Raw genomic sequence first — 23415 nt, forward strand, 5'->3', positions numbered from 1 at the left:
TGTAGGTTGGCCACCACTGGTCCCGGTCCTCTGGCTGTCCAGAGGTATCCAGTTTTAGCCTAAAAGCAATACAGTTCAGTTTTCTACTTGTGTTTGGTTAAAAACCAGAGATCATATTTTAGTATGTCGGGTAGTTTTCACATTTTACAACAGTTCATGCTGACTAAGTTTCTAACCCCCCCCCACACTGATCCCCAAGAGTGTTGAGTTTGCCATGTCACTTGATCTGCATTTTCTAGGTGATGTGTTGTCTTCTCTGTTTCGGCTCAGGCTCCCCCACAGACTGTGACTCTCACCCAGGCGACGGCAGCTGGGCAGCAGGTCCAGGTGATCCCCGCGGTGACCGCAACCGCACAGGTGGTCCAGCAGAAACTCATGCAGCAGCAAGCTGTGACAGCGGCGGCAGCCCAGCTGCAGGCCCCTGGTGTCCCCAACCCCGCACAGGCGCCAGCCAGTGCCGATAGCCCGAACCAGCAGCCCAAGTTACAGATGAGAGTCCCTGCCGTTCGGCTAAAGACACCCACCAAACCTCCGTGCCCCTAGTCAGGGCAGTGGGCAGCCTCGGGGCCCATCCTAGCATCTCACCCTCCAGCCAGCTGTAGACGTTCTCTGTTGTGAAGCCTCGGGAGGGCGCCGTGCGTGTGCTCAGCTGCTGCCGCGGGGGAGTGGGCCAGCCCGCACCTGCTCCAGGGACCACCGCCTCTGCTGTAGACCAGGGCGTGTGGGGGGTGCTCCCAGGTCGCTCCCCCTCTCAGCCTCCTCCAGAGCTGCCGCGCCGGGTCTGAGCCGTGGAGCCCGTCAGTGCCCTCTGCTCATCACGGGGGCTACTGGGAATGTGTGAGTCAGGAAGTGACTTCCTGAAGCCAGAATACGTCTCGGACAGTGTCAGCCTCTACTTGGTTCCCTGCCCACTGAGAGCGCATCGGGCCCTCTGAGGAGAGGGCGTCCGAGTCGGGCCTCCCGGGTTCGAGAGCAGTGCTGTGCTTGCTTCTCTCCTAACATGTGACTTGGAGCTTCTGAAGGACTCTTGGTGCTGATGCCGGTCGCAGCACATCTGTGACGCGTTCCCAGCTTGGGTGGAAGAAGAATGCTGTGATTGAACTTCCATTCCACGTAGGCGGGACCTTCCAGGCTCCCCGTCCCAGCACACCCATGACACTCCCCAGCGTTTGGGTGCAGCTCGCTGTTGGACTCAGCTTGCAGAAGCAGCTCTTTGTGACCACAGGGGCCCAGAGGACCGGGCAGGTGTTACCCTGATTGTGAGTGCACGGCCCGGCCCAGGGAGAGCAGGGCTGCCTGTCGTCACTCCCTCTCGCGCTCGCGCCCAGCCCGGCATCTGCAGAGCTGAGAAACCTGCCCCGGCAGGGTGGCTCACTTGTGGCAGACTCTTTCACATCCATGAGACCTCGGGTTTCTGTGCCAGGGCCTCGTACACCCACTCACACTCTGTTGTGGCTCTGGAAGGGCAAGCTGTCCGCGCTGTTTCAAGGCGGCCCGTGAGTGAGGGGTAGAAAGGAGGCCCTGTGTTTTTATTTTTTCACTATGGCAAGATAGTAGAAGCGATTGCAGTGGACTTAATTGGCTGATGCTGTCCACTCACCTGGAAGTGTTCACTGGGCACATGGTGCACGTCCCCCCAGACCCTTTCTCCTCTGCTCTGTGCCTCTGGCTCCCTGGGCCCACGGGCGCAGTGGGGTCTGTGCGCTGGCACAGAAGTCTGTAAGTTTGTTCTCCTCTGCTCTGCTCCTGTCCCCCCATGTGTCACTTCCAGTGACAGGAAGGAATGTCTTCTGTCCCTGCGTCTGTTTCCCATCAGTTTATGTGGACAGTAGTACGGAGATTCTTAGTGAAGCCAGCGGGGCAGCTCATTTTTGAGTTCTTAGTGAGAAATCTGGAAGAAAGTAAAAAATGAAGTGTTGAAAAAACGCAAGGAATTTAACCTTTTAGTTAATTGAACAGGACTGTTAACCAGCCTGCTGGTTCTGGTTTGGCTCAAGCTCCTTCGCAGGACGTGCTGTGAGCCGCTCCGCCTCTGTTCCCTGTAGACGCCGGGGACGCTGTATCCCCGTGTACAGGGCGGCATGTGGAATCCTGTTTCTCAGCTCACTTCTGTTGTGCGCCCATTTGCGTTCCACTTGTAATTCACAGGGTGTTGCAGTCCCTTTAGGTGGCAGGATGCTGGTGCACTGACGGAGTCGCTGCCTCTGCTCAGCTGCCACGCCGAGGGTTGCCTGTTAGCGCAGGAGCAAGACACCTGTGGAGCTCAGCCTGCTGGCTGCCGAGGGAGGGTGCGCCCCAGAAGGGGTTTTCTAAGCAACTCCCTGATACACAATGTGGAGCAGAAATTCTCTTGTATCGCTTGGTTTAGTGACATCAAATATCACCACTGATCTACATGTCTTCTATACACTTAGGTAGAAATCCTCCTCCCAGAACATTGTTTCAAAGGTGAAACTTTCCGTACTGCAGTTAGAATGAGTTTAGGAGGTTTTCCTAGGCCTTCTCTGACCGTTGCTGTTGGAACCTGTGTTGACCGTGAGCCAGGCTTCTGCCAACACACTGTGACGACGGAAAGGGCGCTTCGAACATGGAGACGGCAGCAGGACTCTGTCCGTGAGCTGGCCGCCACGGGGAAGCCGCTCTTTACGCAAGAGAGATGTGCTCTGGCCAAGCCTGGCTGTTTTCAAAGCACCCCAGGGAGCAGGAGGCTGGGTCCGCACACACGCAGATCTGGGGCCTGGTGACCTTTCCTTTCCCAGTCTTTGACTTTTTGTTAAGTGTTGTAACCCGATAGCTGTTGTGTTTTAAATAAAAAAAGACGACTGAAAATGTAAATACTTTGTAAACAATCATTTGTACTTGAATAGTAGGGTTTTAAAGGGCATTGATATTTCACCTCACAAAAAGCATAATAAAATGATCTTTTTGTATGTTTTTTCATGTTGTCTTTCATAGAAAACTAGTTGAAGAGCTGGTTGTGTTTATTTCGTTGTAAGAAAACCCACAGGGGACAAGTGGCACTGCAGGCAGAGGCTTCCTCTGCGCCCACGGATGGACACAGCAGAAGGCACGCAGTGGACACCCCTGATCTCTGCAGAGACACCTGGCCCGAGCTCCACAGCCACAAGTGGAGGGACTGGTGTGGTCAGGTGCCACCACTGCCCTGCCCTCTCCTGGCCGGCCGCCCCACAGGCCGGGCCTCCTGGTGGGCCAGGCCCGCCTCCGGCCGCCTCGTGCCTGTGCCTGTCCCGGCTGCAAGCGTGTCCCTTCCGCATCTTCCTCGTCCAGGCTTCTGTCCTTTTGTAAAGAATGTTTCTGGTTACAAAAGAGAAAACAACTCATTTTTATTTAAAAATGCACACTTTGTACACAGAAGTGACCCAGCTGCCTTTAGGGAGTTGGGGGGTGCTCAGGGACAGGGGTGCTTCGTTCTGCTTCGCATAACCTTTTGGTTGTGGGAGCAGTTTTCCAGGCACGTGGTTTATTCTTTAAACAGGGCTCTGAAAGGAGCTTGTCCGTGGCACAGCGCCCCACCCCCTGGAGACTCGTTTGTGGGAGCCAGTCCCGTGGCCTCCCCTGGTCCTGGGAGCTGCCTGGACTCTAGCTCCCAGCACACTGTCCTATTCCTGGGGTGGCCTTCGTTGTCGCCCCGACTTTCTGCGCCATTGATCAAGTTAAACTTTTTTTTTTACTGTCAACAGTATTACAGCTGTCCCCTAATTTCCCCTCCCTTTGCTGCCCTCCTCCCAGCCCCTGCCCACCCCAGGCCTTCACCACAGTATTGTGTGTCCATTGGTCTACCCTGTCTTGGTTGATGTATCTTCATAATTAGTGTTCAGGTTGGGTAGTCTTAAGTTTCCCAGTGTCTGTTTTATAATTCACTCTTTGAGGGCCTTTGTATTTCCTCATGGATTCTAGAACCAGCACCTCAGAGCCCACTGGCTCTTTGGTGCCATTGCTTCACATTGTGCCTGAGCCCAGCCGGTGTGGCTCAGTGGTTGAGCACTGACCCTGCACCAGGAGGTCGCTGGTTCAACTCCTGGCCAGGGCACATGCCCAGGGTGTGGACTTGATCCCCAGTGGGGGGCGTGCAGGAGGCCGCCAGTTGATGTTCTCTCTCATCGATGTTTCTGTCTCTCTTCCTCTCTCTCCAAACATCAATAAAGGGGGGGGGGGATATTGAGTCTTCTGATCCAAGAACACTTACCGTCACGGGTTCTCAACCCATCTGGGTCACATTTGGGGCAGACAGTTCTACAGTGAGGGGACCATTCTGTGCTTTGTCAGCTGCCGGTAGTGGCCCTGGAGACAGTCATTCAGGAGAGGACCACTGACTGTGCACCCGGAGAACAGACTTGTTTTCCCTGAGGAAAGGTTCTGAGTTAGAAATAATGTACAGATAAAAATTCAAACTTTATCTTCTTTGCATCTTTTAGGAAGTTATCTTGCCAAGTTGAATGGTAGAGTTTACCTATTAAGAAAAAGCATTAGAAATTTTGTTTAATGTTTTTGATTTTTTAGAGAGAAGGGAAGGGGGGAGAGACAGAGAGAAACGTTGATCGGCTGCCTCCTGCACAGCGCCTACTGGGGATTTTTTTTATTTTATTATTATTATTTTTTTATCCTCACCGGAGGACATTTTTCCATTTTTTGTTCAGGTAGAGTGGGAGGGAGAGAGGAACAGAGAGAGAGAGAAACACCGATGTGAAAGGAACACATCGAGTGGCTGCCACCCGCACAACCGACCAGGGCCGGGGACAAACTGCAACCGAGGCACGCGCCCTTAGCGGGAACCGAACCCGGGTCTCTCAGGACCGCAGGCCGACGCTCTAACCGCTGAGCCAAACCGGCCAGGGCTGTTTTTGATTTTTTAGAGAGAAGGGAAGGGGGGAGAGACAGAGAGAAACGTTGATCGGCTGCCTCCTGCACAGCGCCTACTGGGGAACGAGCCCAAAACCTGGGCACGTGCCCTGACCGGGAATCAAACCGGGACCTCTCAGTCCCTGGGACGACACTCAATCCACACCATCTGGGCCGAAAAAGCATTTTTAAGAAGAGGCTTATTTTCCCCTTAAATATATTTTAAAAGCCACATATCGATTATAGGACATTGAGAGGGTAAAATAGAAAAAAATCATTATAATCCCCTATGTCACTACCCACCTGTTGACACATTTTCTTGAAGGTTTTCGTAAGTTTATATCTTGACCTTTACATCTGAAATCTAACAAACTCTTACTCTTCATAGCACATTTGTCGCCTGTGCATTGGGCTCCATGGCTGGCCCAGGCTTCCGTCCATCAGTGTCTCGTTTCTGTCCACTGTTCACATGTCAGACATCACATGTCTGAGATCAAGCTCTGGGAAAGGCAGCTGCAGCTCTAAACGTGCCCCCGAATGCTCTGTGCTACAGGATGCGTGTCTGTGACGCGGGGCGTAGGGACCTCCCGGGCTCGGGACTTCCTCGCTGCGTCAGGAGGCGTGGGGGCTGCGGGTAACTGTGCCAAGTGTGGAGTGACTCCAGAAACCGGCCGTCTGGCTTCCTTCGGTGCTTTCCACCAGAGCATGCCACCCAGGGCCACCGGCAGTCACCTCAACCTCTCTGTGACCGCGTTTCCGCAGGCTCGACGTGAAACCTGTCTTCGTGCAGCTCAAACCCAGGGACTCGGAAGTTCGTCCGGATAAGCCAAGCACTGAGCTTGCTCGACAAGGTCCAAGTCTAGATTCGGGGCGAGGCCGAGTCTGGGCAGGATTACCCTGGCCTTGGTCAGGTGCAGCACTTGGCTGCGGAGCTGGAGGCCATGGGGCGGGGCCGGCCCGCCACCTCACAGCTGTGCCGGGTGGGGACGTGACTGTCCTTTCCTCACGGTTGTCTGCCATGTTGCACCCCTTTCACAAGTCTGGCTTCTGCTTTTCCCCACAGATGTCCAGCAAGTTGCTCAAACCCAGCAGCAGACAGGCCAGGGAACAAGTGACCTGTGTACCCCAGCCCGCCCGAAAGAGGCCGTTTCTGACTCCACCTGTGTCCCGGGCGCCCAAGGCCACAGGACCCAGTGGGTGCAGCTGCAGGTCGGCCCTGTACCTTTCTCAAGGTCAAAGTGAGGGGCAGCGGCCACTCTCAGGCCGAGATAGGCGAGATTCACCTTCTGTCTTCCGGTCCTTCCTGCGAAGTGAGGACATGGACGTCAGGGACAGGAGCCCGAGTCCTCTCCCTCGCTCTCTGCTCCGGGAAGGTCGCCCAGCCCTGCCCCGCCAGCCGCCTGCCCGTCTCTGCGTGCCAGCCACACCGGAACTCCCCCTTCTTCAGGCTTAGAGCCTGAGCCTACTCTAAGGTCTGGGCAGGCTCAGGCTCACCTGGCTAGTCCAGCGGGCAGGGCGCTGCACCCTCCTGTCCCCACAACAGTCAGTAAATGTGATCATCGAACTGTGTTTTATTAAAAATTTATTTTTCTTTTTAGAGAGGGAGAGACAACATGTGTATTTGCTGTTCCACTTACGCAGTCACTGGTCGATTCTTGTACGTGCCCTGACTGGGGCTCGAACCTGCCACCTTAGTGGACCTGGATGAAGCTCCAACCGAGTCACCTGGCCAGGGCCAGACTGTCCTGCCAACAAGCCACTGCCCGATCGATGTAGAGGAGTCGGCAACCGGTGTTCCTAGTCACCGCGCCCCCAGCTGCCTGGGCACGTGGGCTTCGGGAGTCACTTGGCAACTCACTCGTCCAACTTGAGGACCTTTTCAAACCCCACAGCAGCTACCCACTCCCAGCCGCTCTCCGCCCGCGCCCCAGCCAGCAACCCGGATCGGATCTCTCCACGTCCTTGGTCTGCCTGCCCGGGGCCCTCCATGTGAACCGCACCCCCAGGACGTGGCCCCGTGCCGGGCTTGTCGCTAGGACATTCAGGTTCTTCTGTGTGGTGGCAGGTGTCCGTGGTCACTACCCTCCAGGCCCCTGTGGACGTCCGCCCATCACAGTGGACGTTCGGATGTGTCTACTGTGTGATTAGAAGTCTTGCTCTGAGCTGAACCTAAGTCTCTGGACGTGCTTTCATCTCTCTCGCACACGTCTAGTCAGGAAACCACGGGGTCACGGCGACTCCGTCCACCGTGTTCCACGGGCTCCCCTGGCAGGCGAGGCGCCACCTCGTGTTTGGACTGCGTTTCCCTGGTGACGTGATGCTGAGCCCCTCCTCGCGCTTGCTGGTCCCCACGCTCTTCCCGGGCAATCTCTCCACGTGCTGTCTGCCCTTGCAGTTTCCAGACTTGAAACGGCTGGTGTTTTTACTAATTGAAGTTGTTTCGTGGGGAAGTGTGTAGAGCTCCCCCGACAACTCCCGAAGTCAATTCCCATCACCTGTAGGTGCCACGACCAAAACCCAGACCCAACTCTGGGCCGTCCACGCACCCGAGGGCGGGCCCGTCCTCGGGCGAGAGCAGGGTGTTGTGTTAACAGAACCGTCCGTCTGGTCTCCTCACGCAGGGGGTGCGGCAGCAGGTCACAGCGGGGCCCAAAGGCTCGACATGGGCCCCGCCATCAGGCCCAAGGCCCGGGCAAGCCCAGCTGGGGACGCGGCGGCCGGCAAGCAGAGTGAGTCCGGTGGAAAGCAACAGCCCAGACGGCGCAAGCACACGGGGCCAAGGGCAGGACGGATGCCAGCCTTCAGTTCTTGGGTCACGTGGACACTCAAGCCGTTTCCAGGAAAAGCACCTGACCAGAGGCTGATCTTGTGCGTCCTTGACCGTCTCAGGCCAGGCCCAGTGCAGTGACAAAGGGCCTGTGTCCCGGGGCCAGGCCTGAGCTGGCAGGTGCTAAAGGCCTTTTCCAGGAAGTGCGGCCCCGGCGGGAGGGGCCTACGCTTGCTGTGGTGGAAAGGCCTGTCCGCCGCCCCAGGCTCGGTCCCGTCCCTTAGGGCCCTGCCTAGGCCGCCTTCCGCCTTTGTTCTTCCTGCAGGAGAAGAGGAGGGGCTCAGCTTGTCTCCCCTCACTAGTGTGCGACCCAGCCCCCCAACTCGAGGAGGAAGACACCCAGCACCCCTCCCGGGCCGTGTGCCTCCCACCCTGAGCCCAGGGCCTCCTGCTCTCCAACCAGGAAGCTAAAGGCAAACCCAGGACTTCATCTCCCTTTCGTCCGCGTGTCCGGATGTGACCCACCTCAGGTGCTCCCTCACCTGGACAGCCCTCTCCAGCTGGGACAGGGCCTCCTCGTACCGCGGGACCAGTGGCTGCAGGAGCTCGCTGGGGGTGTCATGCCGCTGCAGCTCAGGCACCCCCGCCTCAGCCAGCATCCGCAGGAACCTCCTCTCCTGCAGGGAGTGTGCGAGTGGGAAGGGGCCCCACCACCCCCAACCGCCCCCGCTCAGGTCCCCTGCCTGACCTGCACTTTGAGCAGCAGCGTGAAGGCCTGTCCAGTTTTCCCAGCTCGGGCGGTTCTTCCAACCCTGGAACCAAGCACGGGCACCTCCAGAGTGGGCCCCAGCCCCCCACCCTGAGCCCGACATGCCCGCCGGTGTCCGGACCAGCCTCACCAGTGTCCGGACCAGCCTCACCGGTGCACGTAGGTCCGCAGGTACTGGGGGGCGTCGTAGTTGACCACCAGCTGCACGCCTGGCACATCGATGCCGCGGGCGGTGGCATCTGTGCTGATGAGGCTGTCGGGGAACGGGTGGCAGGCCTGCCTGAGGACGGGAGCTGGGCGGCCCCGCTCCTGCCCTACTGGGGACACTGCTTTCCCCCCGCCCCGAGGAAGGAGGTAAATCCTCCAGGGCCAGGAGATGCCAGGAGCCCCTCCCCAGCACTCACAGCTGAATCTTCCCCTGTTCAAACTGCTTCAGAATCGCCTTCCTCCAGCTGGGCCCGTAGCGGGAAGAGAACTCGGCCACTGTCACACCCCCGAAAGCCTGGACTAGCAGGAAGAGCCTGGGGGGAAATAGGTGGGTGGGCAGGAGCCAGCACCAGCCCCGCCCCGGCCCTGCCCCGGCCCCGCCCCCCGCAGCCTCACCTGTGGGAGGTCTCCCGGGAGTTAGTGAAGCAGAGAACCCTGGAGAAGCCCATGTGCAGAAGCAGGTGCAGGACGACCAGCGGCTTGGAGCGCAGGCCGCAGGGCACGTAGTGATGCTGAGGGACAGCGCAGGGGTTGGCCCGGCCCCTCCCCTGCCCGGCCCCTCCCCTCCCCGCCCGTGCGCCCAGCTCACCGAGAGCCCCGCAGGGAAGCTGTACTTCCCGCCCGGGTCCACGTCTACATCCACGTCGGGATCCCCGTGGCCCCCGCGAGCTGGCCGTGTGGAGAAGAGCCGGGGCTGGTACAGGCCGAGCTGCTGCAGCTTCTCGGGGTTCTGGGTCAGGGTGGCTGAGAAGAGCAGTTTCTGCAGGGGCATCTGGGGCCAGCAGGTGCTGAAAGGCACAGACGCTGGGGGAGCAGCCTTGGCTTGGCCCCACCCTCCTGACCCCGAGACCATCCAGGAGCTGCGCCCGGGCAGAGCAGCTGGGGACCAGGCACCTGGCAGCGGTCACAGCCTGGGGCTGCCTTCTCTGGAGCAGAGCACAGGGACCCCCGGCGCCCTCCCTGTGGAAGGCTGCGGCCACCACGCGCGGGAGCCAGGACTGGTGCATGCTGTCTATCATCCGGTCGGCCTCATCAATGACCTGCAGAATGCAGGACCCGGTCTGGTGGGCGAGGTCACGTCAGCTCCAAACCTGGGCCTCCCTCTGGGCGGGAGGGCAACCTACCAGGAAGCGGAGGTGCTGGAGGCTGAACCCTAGGGTCTGGTCGATGTGGTCCACCAGGCGGCCAGGGGTGGCCACCACGATGTCGGCCAGGCAGCGGAAGCCGTCTGCTCTGCAGACGGGAAAGCTCAGCGGGAGCCTCCCTGACCCCCAACACAGGAGCCCGTGGGGCTGGGCGGCCACCTGGCCATGCCTCTCTCGTACCAGCCCCCCCAGAGCCCACGCCCAGCAAGACCCCATGCCCTCCTGTACCAGCCCCCCCAGAGCCCACGCCCAGCAGGACCCCGTGCCCTCCCGTACCAGCCTCCCCCGAGCCCACGCCCAGCAGGACTTACGTCTTCTGGACGAGACCCTCCTGCTCCCTGGCCAGCGCCTTCTGCCCCGTGACCAGGGCAACGCGCAGAGGAGTGGCCTCCGTGTAGATGTTGAACACCTTGCTCACCTGGGAGAGGACTGTGTCACTGGCCTGACCTGAGGCACCACACCAGCGACAAGGACCCTGGGTGGCCCCCAGGCATGGACTTCACGTACCTGCTGGGCCAGCTCCTTGGTGGGCAACACAACCAGGGCCCGGACCTGGCACACGGCTCGTGGCAGCAGGGCCTGGGGCAGAGGCCACCGTGTCAGCAGGCCGCTGGCCCCTGCCCGCCAGCCTGCGTGGAGGGTGATCCTCACTCACCTGCACCACAGGGAGGACGAAGGCCAGTGTCTTCCCACTGCCCGTCGGGGCAGAAACACACAGGTCCCTGGGCTGGTAGCCGCCTCTACCCACAAGGAACCCGTTGGCCGCACTCTCTAGGAGAGCAGGAATGACTGCTGCCTGGACTGGGGGGGAGGGCAGTCAGACTTGTGCAGGGACAGCCCAGCCTGTCAGCACAAGGACCAAGGCCAATAGTGACCTCCAGGCTGGGCTGCCCCGCTGCGCGGCCGGGGGACCCTGGCCCCTGCCCGAGGCTGGAGCACCTGGGAAGTAGGAGGAGATGCCATGTGCCCGCAGCTGCTTCCGCAGGTCAGGGTGGACTTCGGGGATGTCCTCGATTGGTACCAGGTCTTCGGTGACATTCCTTTTGACACAGCTTGGCTCGGCCAACCACGCTGGCAGGAAAGGCTGGACCTGTCGCAGAGGGTAAGAGAAAGAGGCCAGGTGACTGCTCCAGAGCCCTCCTGGCCCATGGAGCAAGGCCGCAGAACCCAGGCTGAGGAAGCTGCAGGGAGGGAGCCTGCTGAGCATTTGCCTAGTGTCCTGGCTTCCCCTTGGTTCCCCCGACCCACGCCCCACACAGCCTTTGAGGAATTAGGGAACATGCATCAGAAAGTGCCACTTGCTCCCATCACTAACCGCACCCAGCCACACACCCTCTGCTCTTACACACCAGGCTGCCGCTGCCTCTGCCTCACAGCTGCCCACCCGCCTGACCCAGCTCAGTGCAGAGGGGCCGCCACACACGCCCCGACAGAACAAGGCCTTTAGTTCGTGCACCAGCTTCTGAGAATCTCCCAAGACAAAGGCTCGACTAGCCCAAAACCCTGGAACTTCCCGTTCTATTCTTGGACCGGTGAACAGATTTCACCAATACATTAAAAAGATCACACACCATGATCGAGTGGGATTTATTCTTGGGATGCAAGGACGGTTCAATATCCACAAGTCAATTACCATGACGTACCCTATAAAATGAAGCATAAAAACCATATAATAGTTATCAATAGATGTGGAAAAAGCACTTGACAAAACCTAGCATCCACTTAAAAGTTCTCAGTAAAATGGTATTAGAGGAAACAGACCTCAGTGTAACCAAGGCCATACATGACAGGCCCACAGCTAACATCATACTTGATGGGGAAAAACTAAAACCATTTCCCTTAAAATCAGGAACAAGACAGGGATGTCTTCTGTCACCACTCTTACTCAACATAGTACTGAAGTCCTAGCCACAGTGATAAGACAAGAAAAAGAAAGAAAAAGCATGTAAGTTAAGAAAAATGTAAAACTATCATGTACTATATATAGAGTACCCTTACTCCACCAAAAAAACCCTACTATAACTAATAAATACACTTAACCAAGTACACAGAAGACCTGTATTCTGGAGACTATAAAATACTGGAAAAAACCCTGAAACCAGAAACAGAAACGTATACCACGTGCATGGACAGGAAGGATTAACATCATTAAGATGCTATATCACACAAAACACCCCTCAAGAGAGAGCTGAATAAAGACGTGGTGCGTCCATGCAATGGAATGTGACTCAAGACACAGCAGATGGTCTATCCAACCATAATTATGACCCTGGAAAATCACTGCATGCGTCCCAAGGACATTTCCCACTTCCTTTAGGTCTATTTGAAGTACGGCAATTGGACTTTATCCAAATACCACCATCTTGAGGATATAGATATGTTATGATTTGTATGTTCTCTCATTCGGCTGAAGCATCAACGGCCTTTCTGTCCTTCCTAGTATTGGTATAAGCATAGTTCCGCGAGACCAAAGGATGATCAGAATGGCCCTCAACTGATTTGTGACCAAAAGAGGGAAATGAGAAAGGAAAAGGTGTCTAAGCTGCTGCCCCGACTTGACCGGTAACGGAGGAACACCGTGCACTCCTAACCAAGGCCTTCCTGGGGCTGGCCAGGTTCCCTTTCCAACAGCCCCAATGACACAGAATCGATTACAGACAGCAATGCCTGTACTTTCTACACAAACGTAGAAACAGTGGCTTCCACACCCCTTCCCACAACTCCTGACTCCAGGTGCTGAACGCTCTGCCCTGCTGCACAGTAAGGTAGGCAACGCACACAACGCACCACCACCACCACCACCACCACCACCAACCCTGCGGAGGCACCGCTGCTCCTCCGCCCTCCTGCCTGTGAGACTTCGGGGAACTCTGCTCTGACACCTCAGCAGAGGGACAAGTGAAAAACCCTTTAATCTACAAACGTTCAAGGCTTCCTTTCGTTGACCAAGACAACGTATTTTTACAATTGGAAGTAAAAATGCTGTTTGCCCAGGATCCAAGCCATTTTTCTTAACCTGCAAGAGACCAGCTGAGGCGCGATCACGCAGTCACTCCCTGGGAAGGTGTCGTGACAACCACCGAGGGCGCAGGCTCCCTTCCCGCAGCTCCCGGCCCCCTTCCCCTGCTCCCTGCTCCCGGCCCCCTTCCCGCAGCTCCCGGCCCCCTTCCCGCAGCTCCCGGCCCCCTTCCCCAGCTCCCGGCCCCCTTCCCGCAGCTCCCGGCCCCCTTCCCCAGCTCCCGGCCCCCTTCCCGCAGCTCCCGGCCCCCTTCCCGCAGCTCCCGGCCCCCTTCCCCAGCTCCCAGCCCCGCAGCTCCCGGCCCCCTTCCCCAGCTCCCGGCCCCCTTCCCGCAGCTCCCGGCCCCCTTCCCGCAGCTCCCGGCCCCCTTCCCCAGCTCCCGCAGCCTCCCCCGCGGCCGCTCACCTTTGGGGCCCTGCTCTTCCCGAAGCCCCCGAGCAGCAGAGCGTGGGCTGGGGGCCCGGAGGCCTCGTCGGGGGACCCCGCGGCCTCGGCGTCCACGCCGCTCTTCCCCGGCGCCTCCTCGCTGCCATCTGCGGGCAGAAGCGGGGCGGGGACGACGCGTCAACCCCACGCGGACCCGGTTCCCACGGCCGCGCCCCGCCCGGCACGGTCCCGCCCGGCCCACCTGCGCCCGCGTCCTCGCCGTCCCCTCTCGGCCGCTTGCGGCGCGGCGCGTGCGGGCTCCCCGGCACCCCAACGCCCTTGCGCCTCCGGGGCCGCCGCCGCCGCCTCCCCGCCGCGCCCTCGGTCTGCGCGGCCGCCTCGGGCTCCTGCTGCCGCTGCCGCTGCCGCTGCCGCTCCCGGGCCTGGCTCTGCAGCCGCTCCAGCAGCGCGCGGGCCCGGCCGTCCTTCCCGGCCTCGGCCTCGGCCTCGGCCCCGGCCGCCTCGGGCCCCGCGTACCGCGCCACGTGGAACAGCGCCATGCTCGGCCCCACGCCTCGGCGGCCCGGCGCGCGGCGATGACGGCGCAGGCGCAGGCGCGGGCGTGACGTCAGTGCCGCGCCGGAAGCCCGGAGTCCGGCGCGTGGAGCCCGGAGTCCGCGCCTGGAGCCCGGAGTCCCGCGCGTGGAGCCCGGAGCCCGCGCGTGGAGCCCGGAGTAGCGCCTGGAGCCCGGAGTCCGCGCCTGGAGCCCGAAGTCCTGCGCCTGGAGCCCGGAGTAGCGCCTGGAGCCCGGAGCCCGCGCCTGGAGCCCGGAGTAGCGCCTGGAGCCCGGAGTCCGCGCCTGGAGCCCGAAGTCCTGCGCCTGGAGCCCGGAGTAGCGCCTGGAGCCCGGAGTCCGCGCCTGGAGCCCGAAGTCCCGCGCCTGGAGCCCGGAGTAGCGCCTGGAGCCCGGAGTCCCGCGCGTGGAGCCCGGAGTCCCGCGCGTGGAGCCCGGAGTCCCGCGCCTGGAGCCCGGAGTCCTGCGCGTGGAGCCCGGAGTCCGCGCCTGGAGCCCGGAGTCCCGCGCGTGGAGCCCGGAGTCCCGCGCCTGGAGCCCGGAGTCCCGCGCGTGGAGCCCGGAGTCCCGCGCGTGGAGCCCGGAGTCCCGCGCGTGGAGCCCGGAGTCCGCGCCTGGAGCCCGGAGTCCCGCGCGTGGAGCCCGGAGTCCCGCGCCTGGAGCCCGGAGTCCCGCGCCTGGAGCCCGGAGTCCGCGCCTGGAGCCCGGAGCCCGCGCCTGGAGCCCGGAGCCCGCGCCTGGAGCCCGGAGTCCTGCGCCTGGAGCCCGGAGTCCGCGCCTGGAGCCCGGAGTCCGCGCCTGGAGCCCGGGGTAGCGCCTGGAGCCCGGAGTCCTGCGCCTGGAGCCCGGAGTCCGCGCCTGGAGCCCGGAGTCCGCGCCTGGAGCCCGGGGTAGCGCCTGGAGCCCGGAGTCCGCGCCTGGAGCCCGGAGTCCGCGCCTGGAGCCCGGAGTCCGCGCCTGGAGCCCGGAGTCGCGCGTGGAGCCCGGAGTCTGCGCCTGGAGCCCGGAGTCTGCGCCTGGAGCCCGGAGTCCGCGCGTGGGGCGCATGGAGCGGGCCCCCGGGCGCCGGGCTCTGGGCCGCCTGCTGGAGGCGGTGCTCCGGAGCCGCGCCGAGGCCAACGCGGTGTTCGACATCCTGGCCGCGCTGCAGGTGAGGCGGCGGCTGCGGCGGGGTCGCGGGCCCGGAGGTCAGAGGGGGGCCCCTCGGGCTGCCAGGCGGGGTCCAGGGTTTTTCTGGGGCCCTCTACCGCGCAGGGCTCCCGGACCGGGGTCCGGTGCGAGGTCAGGCAGAGGCGGGAGAGTCGCGCGCAGCCCGGCTGGGGTTCGGAGGGGAAGGCGGGTGGGGCCGCCGCTGCGCCGGGCACCCCGCGACCGCCTGTCCCCGCAGGCGGAGGAGCCGGAGGAGGTCCAGGGCGCGGTGCGCGTCTGCAGCCGCCTGTTCGGGGCCTTGCTGGAGCGCGGTGAGCTGTTCGTGGGCCAGCTGCCCCCTGAGGAGACCGTCATGGCAGGTGAGGGTTGGGGGAGGGCGGGGCGGTCTCAAGGTGGGATGAGCCCCCCACCTCATCGCGGGGCGCACAAGCGGTGGGAGAGCGCGCTAAGCTTAGGGGTGGGGATGGACACGTGTGCTTAAGCAGCGGGGCACAGACTCGATGAAGGTTGAAGGACGCGGGGTTTTTGTGATCATTTTGATCCAGTCGCGGGTTCTATTCAACGTCAGCGGTCAGTACCCCAGGACAGGGCTACGGGGATGTCCAGGTCCTGGGGGAAAAGGAGGAGATGGGGCCCTGCCTGTGGGGCGGAGCTGCTCTCCCCGGCGGGGGAATGTGCTGGTCCCCCCAGGTTTGAGGCCACAGTTCCCACACTCTTCTCTAGCTGGGCTGGGCAGAGGGCGGTGGGCAGCGGCACCCACGTGGGCTGACCACCCTGCCCCACTGACAGGGTCCCAGGGGGCCACTCGGAAATACAAGGTGTGGATGAGGCACCGTTACCAGAGCTGCTGCAACCGCCTGGTGGAGCTCCTGGCCCACCCCTCCCTTCAGGTGAAGGTGAGTTCTGGGGTCCCTGTCCTTGCCTCCTCCAGGCCTGAGTGCTGGGGGAGCTTTGTGGGCCAGTCCACAGGGGGTGGTGAGGGGTTGTGGGGGCACCTCGGCCACTCTGCCACCCCCTTCCTAGGAGCTGGCCCTCAGTACACTCATGAAGTTTGTGAAGCTGGAAGGCACGTACCCCCTGGAGAAACCCAAGTGGGAGGGCAACTACCTGTTCCCCCGCAAGCTTTTCAAGGTGAGGGGGCAGTGGGGGTCCCGCGGAACCTGTGGCCACAGCCCGGATGGGTGGCTGTTGGATGGGATGCTCTGCCGCATCCAGCCTAAGGGAGGGGCGGGCTGCCAGCTCGGGGTCTCCTGGGCGCAGAGTCCCTCACCTCCTGCCCCTCGCCCAGTCGGTGGTGGGGGGCCTGCTCTCCCCGGAGGAGGACTGCTCGCTGCTGCTCTCCCAGTTCCGGGAGCACCTGGAGCACGATGACATTCGCTACCACGCGATGCAGGCGGCCTCAGACACCATGGCCCGGGTTGCCAACGGACACCCTGAGGTGAGCGGCCAGGCCCCTACCTGGGGGGGGGGCAGGGGCCTGAGGAGCTGGGTGCTCAGGCCAGGTGTCTGCAGGTACCTCTCACCTTCTGGAGCAATGCCTTCACGCTGCTGTCCGCCGTGAGCCTGCCCCACCAGGAGAGCGGCATCTCGAACTTCTACGTGAAGCACGCGGGTGAGCGTCCAGACGGGCCTGCGGCGGGCGGGCGGGGCACCAGGCCTGCACCCTCCGCCTCACGTGCCGCTGCCCCTCCCGTCTTCCTTGCAGAACTGTCAGACAAGTGGAAGGTCACTCATCTGAAGGTGAGACCCTCCGAGGGCGGTGGCCTCCCGGGGAACAGGCTCTGTCCTGGGGTACCACCTGCCACCAGACACAGACAGCATGTGTGGGGCGTGGGGAGAGGGTCAGCCGCCTCCTTACCTGCTCAGGCCACCTCCCTGTCACTCACTGGGCCCAGGGAGAGAGGAGGTCAGAGGACACTGGGGTGTCCTGTGTCTGCCCTGTGGCTGCTCGGGGGGCAGGGTCTCCCCTCACCCTGGGGAGCTGGCTCGGGGGCAGGGGTCCTCCTCACCCTGGGGAGCTGCTCGGGGGGCAGGGGTCCCCCTCACCCTGGGAGCTGCTCGGGGGCAGGGTCCCTCCTCACCCTGGGGAGCTGCTCGGGGGGCAGGGGTCCCCCTCACCCTGGGAGCTGCTCGGGTTCTGCCCCGGGTACCCCGGCTCACATGTGGCAGGAGGCGGGCGGGGCGGGGTGGGGAAGGATGGGGGCCTGGGCAGCGTGTGCAGCCTGGACGCCCTCCCACCCCTGTAGGAGCACAGGAAGGCCTTTCAGCTGATGTGGCTCGGTTTCCTCAAGAACAAGGTAGGGCCTGGTGGGGGGACGGGCGCCTGGGTCTGGGCCCCTGGCCTGTGCGGGGCGCACCACCGGGCGGGCTGCACCTTGACCGGCTCCTCCCCACAGCTGCCCCTCAGCCTCTGCAAGAAGGTGCTGGTGATCATGCACGACTCCATCTTGCCGCACCTGGCCCAGCCCAGCCTGACCATCGACTTCCTCACCCGGGCCTACGACATGGGTGAGCAGGGCGTACCCTGAAGTGCCGCAGCCGGGCTCCTTCCTCTGCCCCGGTGAGGCGCAGGTGGGGGGGCGGGCCAGCCCGTGGGCAGCTGGCCTGTGTCCTGGCGCACGGCCTCCGGCTTTTCTGCACCGTCCCCGGGTGGTGGTGCAGGTGGGCTGGGGCTCATGGCCGTGTGTCTGTCCCAGGTGGGGCCATCAGCCTCCTGGCCTTGAACGGACTTTTCATCCTGATTCACAAGCACAACCTGTGAGTGTCCGTCTGGGGGTGCAGGCCTCTGCCTTGTCGGGAGGGTGCTGGGCCCCGGCTGTGGCTCCCGGAGCCTGGCTTGTCTGTGTGCTCCAGGCCTCCCCCACCCGCGTGCCCCCTCACCCACCCTCTGCGCCTCCATACGCCCATTCCCTCGCGCTCTCCCACCCACAGGGAGTACCCTGACTTCTACCGGAAGCTCTACAGTCTGCTGGACCCGTCCATCTTCCACGTCAAGTACCGGGCCCGCTTCTTCCATCTGGCCGACCTCTTCCTGTCGTCCTCGTGAGTGTCCGGCATGGCCCCCGGGCTGCTGTCCCCCGGATCCCAGCCGTCCCCGCCGGGCTGCAGACGGGCCAGGAAGGGCTGGTGTGCGGGGTGTGGGGTCTCACACGGCCTTCCTGCCCAGCCATCTCCCTGCCTACCTGGTGGCCGCCTTCGCCAAGCGCCTGTCCCGCCTGTCCCTGACGGCACCCCCCGAGGCCCTGCTCATGGTCCTGCCCTTCATCTGCAACCTGCTGCGCAGACACCCGGCCTGCCGGGTCCTCGTGCACCGGCCGCGGGGCCCTGGTGAGTATGCCGCCCTGGGGGCGCCCCTCAGGCCCGTGCCGGAGCCCGTGGAGACCAGGTCTGGGTCTCGTTCCTAGAGCTGGACGCCGACCCCTATGACCCCGGTGAGGAGGACCCAGCCAAGAGCCGAGCCCTGGAGAGCTCCCTGTGGGAGCTGCAGGTGAGGGCGCCCCAGCCGCCGGGCACGTCCTGGCCCTCGAGCTGCCCCTGCCCACACACCCACTGCCCTGTTCCTGCTCCTTCCGCCCGGCCCCTCCTCGCCGATTCCTGTCGCCCTGGGCACCTGGGGGAACCCAAGCCTCTGTCTAGAGTTGCCACTCTGTCCCCAACACGGGCAGTGGGCAGTGACGGCCGCGTGCCCCTCTAGGCCCTCCAGCGGCATTACCACCCCGAGGTGTCCAAGGCTGCCGGCGTCATCAACCAGGCGCTCACGGTGCCCGAGGTCAGCCTCGCGCCCCTCCTGGAGCTGACCGCGTTCGAGGTGAGGGTGCAGCGGGGCTGTGGGGGTGGGGGCGGGCTCAGGGAGCTCCCACGTGGAGAGCGTCCACCGCCCATCCGTCCGTCCATCCGTCCCTCACAGATCTTCGAGCGGGACCTGAAGAAGAAGGGGCCCGAGGCAGTGCCCCTGGAGTTCATCCCACCACAGGGCCTGCTCGGCCGGCAGGACGACCTCTGCGCCCAGCACTTCACCCTCAGCTGACCCTGGCACCCCTCTCCCCAAATAAATGGTTTCGTGGGAGACCGACTCACGTGGGCTGCGTGGGTGGGCTGGCTCCTTCCCGAGGGCTGTGCCCACAGGGCCAGCACCCTCAGAGGGCGCTCTCTGTCTCCCTGCCGCCCACACCCACCCGCCCCTGGGCACCTGGCCCTTGGAAAGTGCTGGCTGGGGGCCCTCCCTCCTCCAGCCTGGCGGGGAGGCCCGCGGTGGGCTTTGCGGAGCACAGCGGGACAGGCGATGTGGGTGACCAGGGCAGGGCCCACCCAGCGAGACCACCAAGCTGGGCCCTCCCGTGTGGTGTGCTGCATCCCCGAGCTGACAGCTTGGCTCGGCTCAGGCGCCTCCCAGGAGGCCCCTCCAGGGGAGCAGTCCCAGGCCTCCCTCCGTCCCTCCGACGATGAGGACGGTCTTCCTGCTGTTGTCAGTCTGGCCCCCTCCCTCTGCTCGGCTAGCAGCTGCCTGTCCACGCAGCCAACAGCGTCAGGTCCCATCCTCTCATCCTGGCTGGGCCCTGACGACACCTACCTCTGCCTGCTTGGCACCAGCCAGCCCAGGAGGCGGGACCCTGACCAGCAAGCCCCACGCCCGCCATGTCCAGACGGGCTCGCAGTGGGACTTGCCTCCGTGGTGAAGCACAGACGGGCAGTGTGCTGAGCTGAGCCTGCCCGCCTCGGGCCCTGCCCCGCTCAGTGACGCTCCAGGGGCGTGCGCCCCGGCCTGTGCCCTTGTGTATCTCCCCCTGACCTCCAGTGTATTGTGGCCAGTATTACTGACCAGCTGCTCTGTGGGGGGGGGTCTGCCCCCAGGTCCTGGCTGCACCCGGGGCGAGTCCTCTCCACGGAGCCTCTCCCTCCGTCTCCCATCTGTCTGTCTCACGCTGTGCCTGCCGCCAGGAGGTAGCCGGGCTCCCACAGTCCAGTCGGTTATGTCCGCGAGGAAGGGTGTCTGCTGAGATGCGGGGGCGGGGGGGCGCCCGCGATGGGTATCAGCCGCTAGATGCTCAAGTGTTCGGTTGTCATTGAGCAGATCAGCTGCAGACAGTTAGATGTCAGGAGGCGAACTTCCCGCGCTGTCAGGAGTGGAGCTGAGATGCTTTTCTCTGGGCCTGAGGACACGGCAGCTGGTGGGGGTCACGGCCTCTGGCCGGCGGGGCTCCACGCTCACTTGGGGAGCTGCGTGGCCCCCGTACCTCGGCGGTCTCGTCCACAGGGGCTGTTCCTAGGGGCTCGTTCAGCTGGCACAGGGCCAAGCTCTGGGCAGGCTGCTGGGGCACAGCCGTTGAGTAGAGCTGCCGGGTCAGCAGAGGCTGCGGGTGTCACGTCATGAAGACGGGTGGGCACAGGGACGGAGGTCAGGAGAACTCGAGGTGCAGGGCGCCCCCCTTCCCCCCCGTCCTTGGACACACTGCTGGGCCTTCTCAGGCCGACTCCAGCACAGGGCTTCCTGGGTGTGCGGCCACTGCTCCGGCGGACGCCTGCGTGTGGCCTCTGCCCGGTCTGAGCGGCTGTGTGTCCGGAGGGAGGTGGAGGCAGGCGTCTTGGGTCTTCTGAGCACCTGGGAAGCTGCGGCTGTCAGAACCACTCAGCGGTGCAGGAGCCTCCCCAGCTCGCTGTCCTGGGTTTGTTTCACGTTCGCTGTTGCTCCGGGCTCTGGTGTCTGTTCCTGCAGGTGCTGCGGGGGGCAGGGTGGGGGCTACCCTCAGGCGCCCTCAGGCCCTCACCACGTGGCCTGGCCCTCGGCTGTGCTGGGCGCCTGGTCGGGGACGGTGCTGGTGTTGGGTGTTCTTTGGGTCAGGGAGACGTGTCTGCCCTTCAGGTCCTTCCCACCCTCCACCTGCGCCCCTTTGGGAGCTGACCAGCACGGGCTGTAATCTGGGCTTGGCCAGTGGGACGGCCTCGCCCAGCTCTGTCCCGCACAGAAGCTTCCGGCCCGACGGCCCCTCAGCCCAGGCCGCAGCTCCCGCCCAGTGACCGTCCACTGACTCCGGTTCTCGGTTCTGGAAATGGCCCCTGTGGGCTGAGGGAGGTGTGGTGCCCTGGCCTTCTGCAATGGAGCCTGGTGACCCCCACCCCCCGTCCACCCACCTCTGCCACCAGGGCTGCAGGCTTGACAGATAGCCCCCCCCCCCTTTCTCTATTCCTTCTTGCCTTACTCGTGAAACCTGGGTGAAGGGCAGATGACAGCAAATGGGGGGCACAGGGGAGGGGACCTGGCTTGTGTCCGCTTGGATCCTGCACCAGGCTGGAGGTGCCCAGGGCTGAGCTGTGGGGAAGGTCTGTCCCTCCCACGAGGGCCCGGCGGGAGGGGTGCCTGTGTTCTGCCCTCTTCTGGGCTCAGTGGGGATTTATGAGCCTTCACCCCGACCTTTCCCCGCGCCTCAGGGCTCCGGGTTATTAATGGGCCCCAGTGGCCCCCTCACAGGCCGGGTAAATATATGGCTGCAACTCACTCAGGTTCCAAGTCAGGAGGCCCTTGGCTCGCGGTCCGCAGGCCTCTGCTAGGGCTGGAGCTCCGTGGCCAGGACAGCAGATGAGGGTTCGAGGTCCCTGGGACCCTCAGAGGAGAAGTGACTGTGAAGGACACTGAATAGTCACCTAACTCGTGTGTGGCCACCCCGACCTGCAGGCAAAGGCTCGGCCAGATCTTGGCCTTCCTCTGAGGGGGCCAGGACCAGTGGGCCTCAGCGCCCACCCTGTGTGCTCAGGTCTGCTGAGTGAGGGGCCAGGAGCATCAGACACCCCAAACCCTGACACTTCAGGCCGCCTCCCCCTCTGGCCTGAGGGACCGCCCCACTCCCAGCCCAGCAGGGGTCCCCGAGGAAGCCCACCAGCACCTCCTGTTGCCCCCCAACAAATCCCAGCTCCTCTTGTGGGCGTCCCAGACCCTGAGTGATCACAGGCCTCGCTCCCACGACGACATCTCCAGTGAAGCGTCTGACCCCTCTCTGGCCGTCCCGAAGTCTGGGCAACATGAGCGGTGACCTGTGCTCGAGCCCCGGGCTCCGCGCCCCTCGAAGCGGGGTCCCCAGGGCAGCATCCCATCCCCGGAGCTTGTTAGAAACGCCAGTGGTTATGACTTCAAATCGTTGCTACTTGTGAGAACGTGAGCCTGCGTGTCTAGCGGTGCTGCTGTGTTCACCGCGTGGCTTCCGTGTGGTATCCCAGGGCCCCATCCGGAGGAGTGGCTGGCCCCTTTCCTCTTCGATTTCTTCTACTTGGTTTTTAGATGTTCTCTGTGTTTTTGATATGGTTCTTTGTACTATGTATTAAAATATCTTTTTGTCCTAAGATTCAGAAGAAATGCAAACTCGGGCCCCACCTGGGGGACTGGCTGTGATCACACAGGCTGACTGGAGGCCCGCAGAGGGCTGGGGTCCCCCCTCCCCGCTCCACCTGAGCTCCCAGGGCTGGGCCTCTGCAGGCAGCGGGGAGCCTGTCTTGGTGGGGGCCGGAGTTTAATAGAGGGGTTTAGCAAGAGGCTCCACTTGTCCAAAAGCTGGTACCGGGCAGCCGTGGACTCGGGCCCTTCCTGGGAGTAAGGACGTTTCCTGAAGCGATTACACGTCCTGGTCTGGGACGGACAGGGAATTAGGTCGGGGTCAGAGGTGCAGAGGTGCTGGAGGAGCCAGCAGGAGGCCCGGACCACTGCCTGGCTGGATGAGAGCCAGAGAGCAGCCTGCACGTGAGGCCGGGCGCAGGCCACCCGAGTGGAACCCGCGGCCGTAGGCTGTCACCGCGATCCGCCTGCTCAAGGGGCAGGTTGAGGTGCCGGGTCTGGGGCCTGACGAGGCCCCTGCTCTGAATCACAGGTGGGCCCCTGCCAGGGACCCCCACAGGCAGGACCTCTTGGTGACCCACAGTGGACCCCAGAGCTGCCAACAGGCCCAAGAGTGCCCCTTGGGGTCCCTTCAGCCCAGCAGACCCCTCAACCCCCACTCTACTCACCCCAATTTTTAAAATAATTATATTGTTACAGAATAATATAGAATAACTATAGAAATAACTATAACTTCATTATTTTAAATGAGTAACAGCTGTTATAGAATTATTCATTATAAGTGTATTAATAGTTATGAATTATATAGTTATTATAACTATGTAATTGATAGATTGTTAATTTATTTAAATCCTATTATTTGAGCAATGTAATAAAATGGTTACTAGAGATATAACTACCATTATAATTGCAGGAATATTGTTTTTTATTACAGGTAGAACAGAAAAGCAAAACAGACACAGAACATCTTGAAGTCACTACTGATACGTAATCACTGTGGTGTTTGGGTAGATTTGCTAATATTTTTGTATTGTCAAAGGGTCTCTGCCACCAACCCAATGCCAACAGGAGTCCCCAATCTGGGTGCAGTAAAAGGAGAGGTTTTATTCGGGTGCAGAGCTTGCAAACCAGGGCGACACAAACACCTGCTCCCGGGAGACGAAGGGGAGGCTCATCTAGAGAAAGTCCACCCTGCCCCTCGGGGTCCATTCCTGTGCAAATGAGGTATCCAAACGTG

General features: G+C 62.2%; 3 protein-coding genes across 3 annotated transcripts in view; 2 read left to right on the forward strand and 1 right to left on the reverse strand.

Moving 5' to 3' along the window:
* EP400 (E1A binding protein p400) overlaps positions 1-2890 on the forward strand; it is a 76639-nt gene extending 73749 nt beyond the window's left edge. The window contains exon 54 of the mRNA XM_036276193.1: positions 271-2890. Within this exon, the coding sequence (XP_036132086.1) occupies positions 271-543 (273 nt within the window). The 3' untranslated portion in view covers positions 544-2890. The remainder of the gene's footprint in view (positions 1-270) is intronic.
* A 3575-nt stretch (positions 2891-6465) lies between these two features.
* Positions 6466-14755, reverse strand: DDX51 (DEAD-box helicase 51). Its single transcript, XM_036277308.1, has 15 exons — positions 13396-14755; positions 13173-13300; positions 10688-10838; positions 10404-10549; positions 10256-10327; positions 10060-10166; positions 9728-9836; positions 9498-9643; positions 9193-9391; positions 9000-9115; positions 8801-8917; positions 8548-8649; positions 8376-8439; positions 8170-8304; positions 6466-7946 (listed from the first exon to the last, which is right to left on the reverse strand). Exons 1-15 carry the CDS (start codon positions 14753-14755, stop codon positions 7920-7922), a joined length of 2979 nt encoding a protein of 992 aa, XP_036133201.1. The 3' UTR covers positions 6466-7919.
* On the forward strand, positions 14754-18884 carry NOC4L (nucleolar complex associated 4 homolog). Its single transcript, XM_036277309.1, has 15 exons — positions 14754-14858; positions 15096-15216; positions 15647-15753; positions 15881-15988; positions 16146-16295; positions 16370-16469; positions 16563-16597; positions 17104-17154; positions 17254-17365; positions 17554-17614; positions 17789-17899; positions 18024-18184; positions 18262-18344; positions 18552-18665; positions 18765-18884. Exons 1-15 carry the CDS (start codon positions 14754-14756, stop codon positions 18882-18884), a joined length of 1539 nt encoding a protein of 512 aa, XP_036133202.1.
* Positions 18885-23415: the final 4531 nt, after the last annotated feature.

This window comes from Molossus molossus, unplaced genomic scaffold (genome assembly GCF_014108415.1).
Source record: "Molossus molossus isolate mMolMol1 unplaced genomic scaffold, mMolMol1.p scaffold_m16_p_22, whole genome shotgun sequence".
NCBI lineage: Eukaryota > Metazoa > Chordata > Mammalia > Chiroptera > Molossidae > Molossus > Molossus molossus.

What these genes read in the sequence shown, in the direction of transcription:
- DDX51 (XM_036277308.1), bottom strand. Translation starts at nt 14,755, where the DNA reads ATGCGCCCCACGCGCGGACTCCGGGCTCCAGGCGCAGACTCCGGGCTC. An exon ending in GGAAGAGCAGGGCCCCAAAG is followed by an intron (nt 10,839 to 13,172) that starts GTGAGCGGCCGC and finishes CCTCTGCGACAG; the next exon opens with GTCCAGCCTTTCCTGCCAGC. An exon ending in GCTTCCCTGCGGGGCTCTCG is followed by an intron (nt 9,116 to 9,192) that starts GTGAGCTGGGCG and finishes GCTGTCCCTCAG; the next exon opens with CATCACTACGTGCCCTGCGG.
- NOC4L (XM_036277309.1), top strand. Translation starts at nt 14,754, where the DNA reads ATGGAGCGGGCCCCCGGGCGCCGGGCTCTGGGCCGCCTGCTGGAGGCG. An exon ending in ACCCCTCCCTTCAGGTGAAG is followed by an intron (nt 15,754 to 15,880) that starts GTGAGTTCTGGG and finishes CCCCCTTCCTAG; the next exon opens with GAGCTGGCCCTCAGTACACT. An exon ending in TGGAGCTGACCGCGTTCGAG is followed by an intron (nt 18,666 to 18,764) that starts GTGAGGGTGCAG and finishes CGTCCCTCACAG; the next exon opens with ATCTTCGAGCGGGACCTGAA.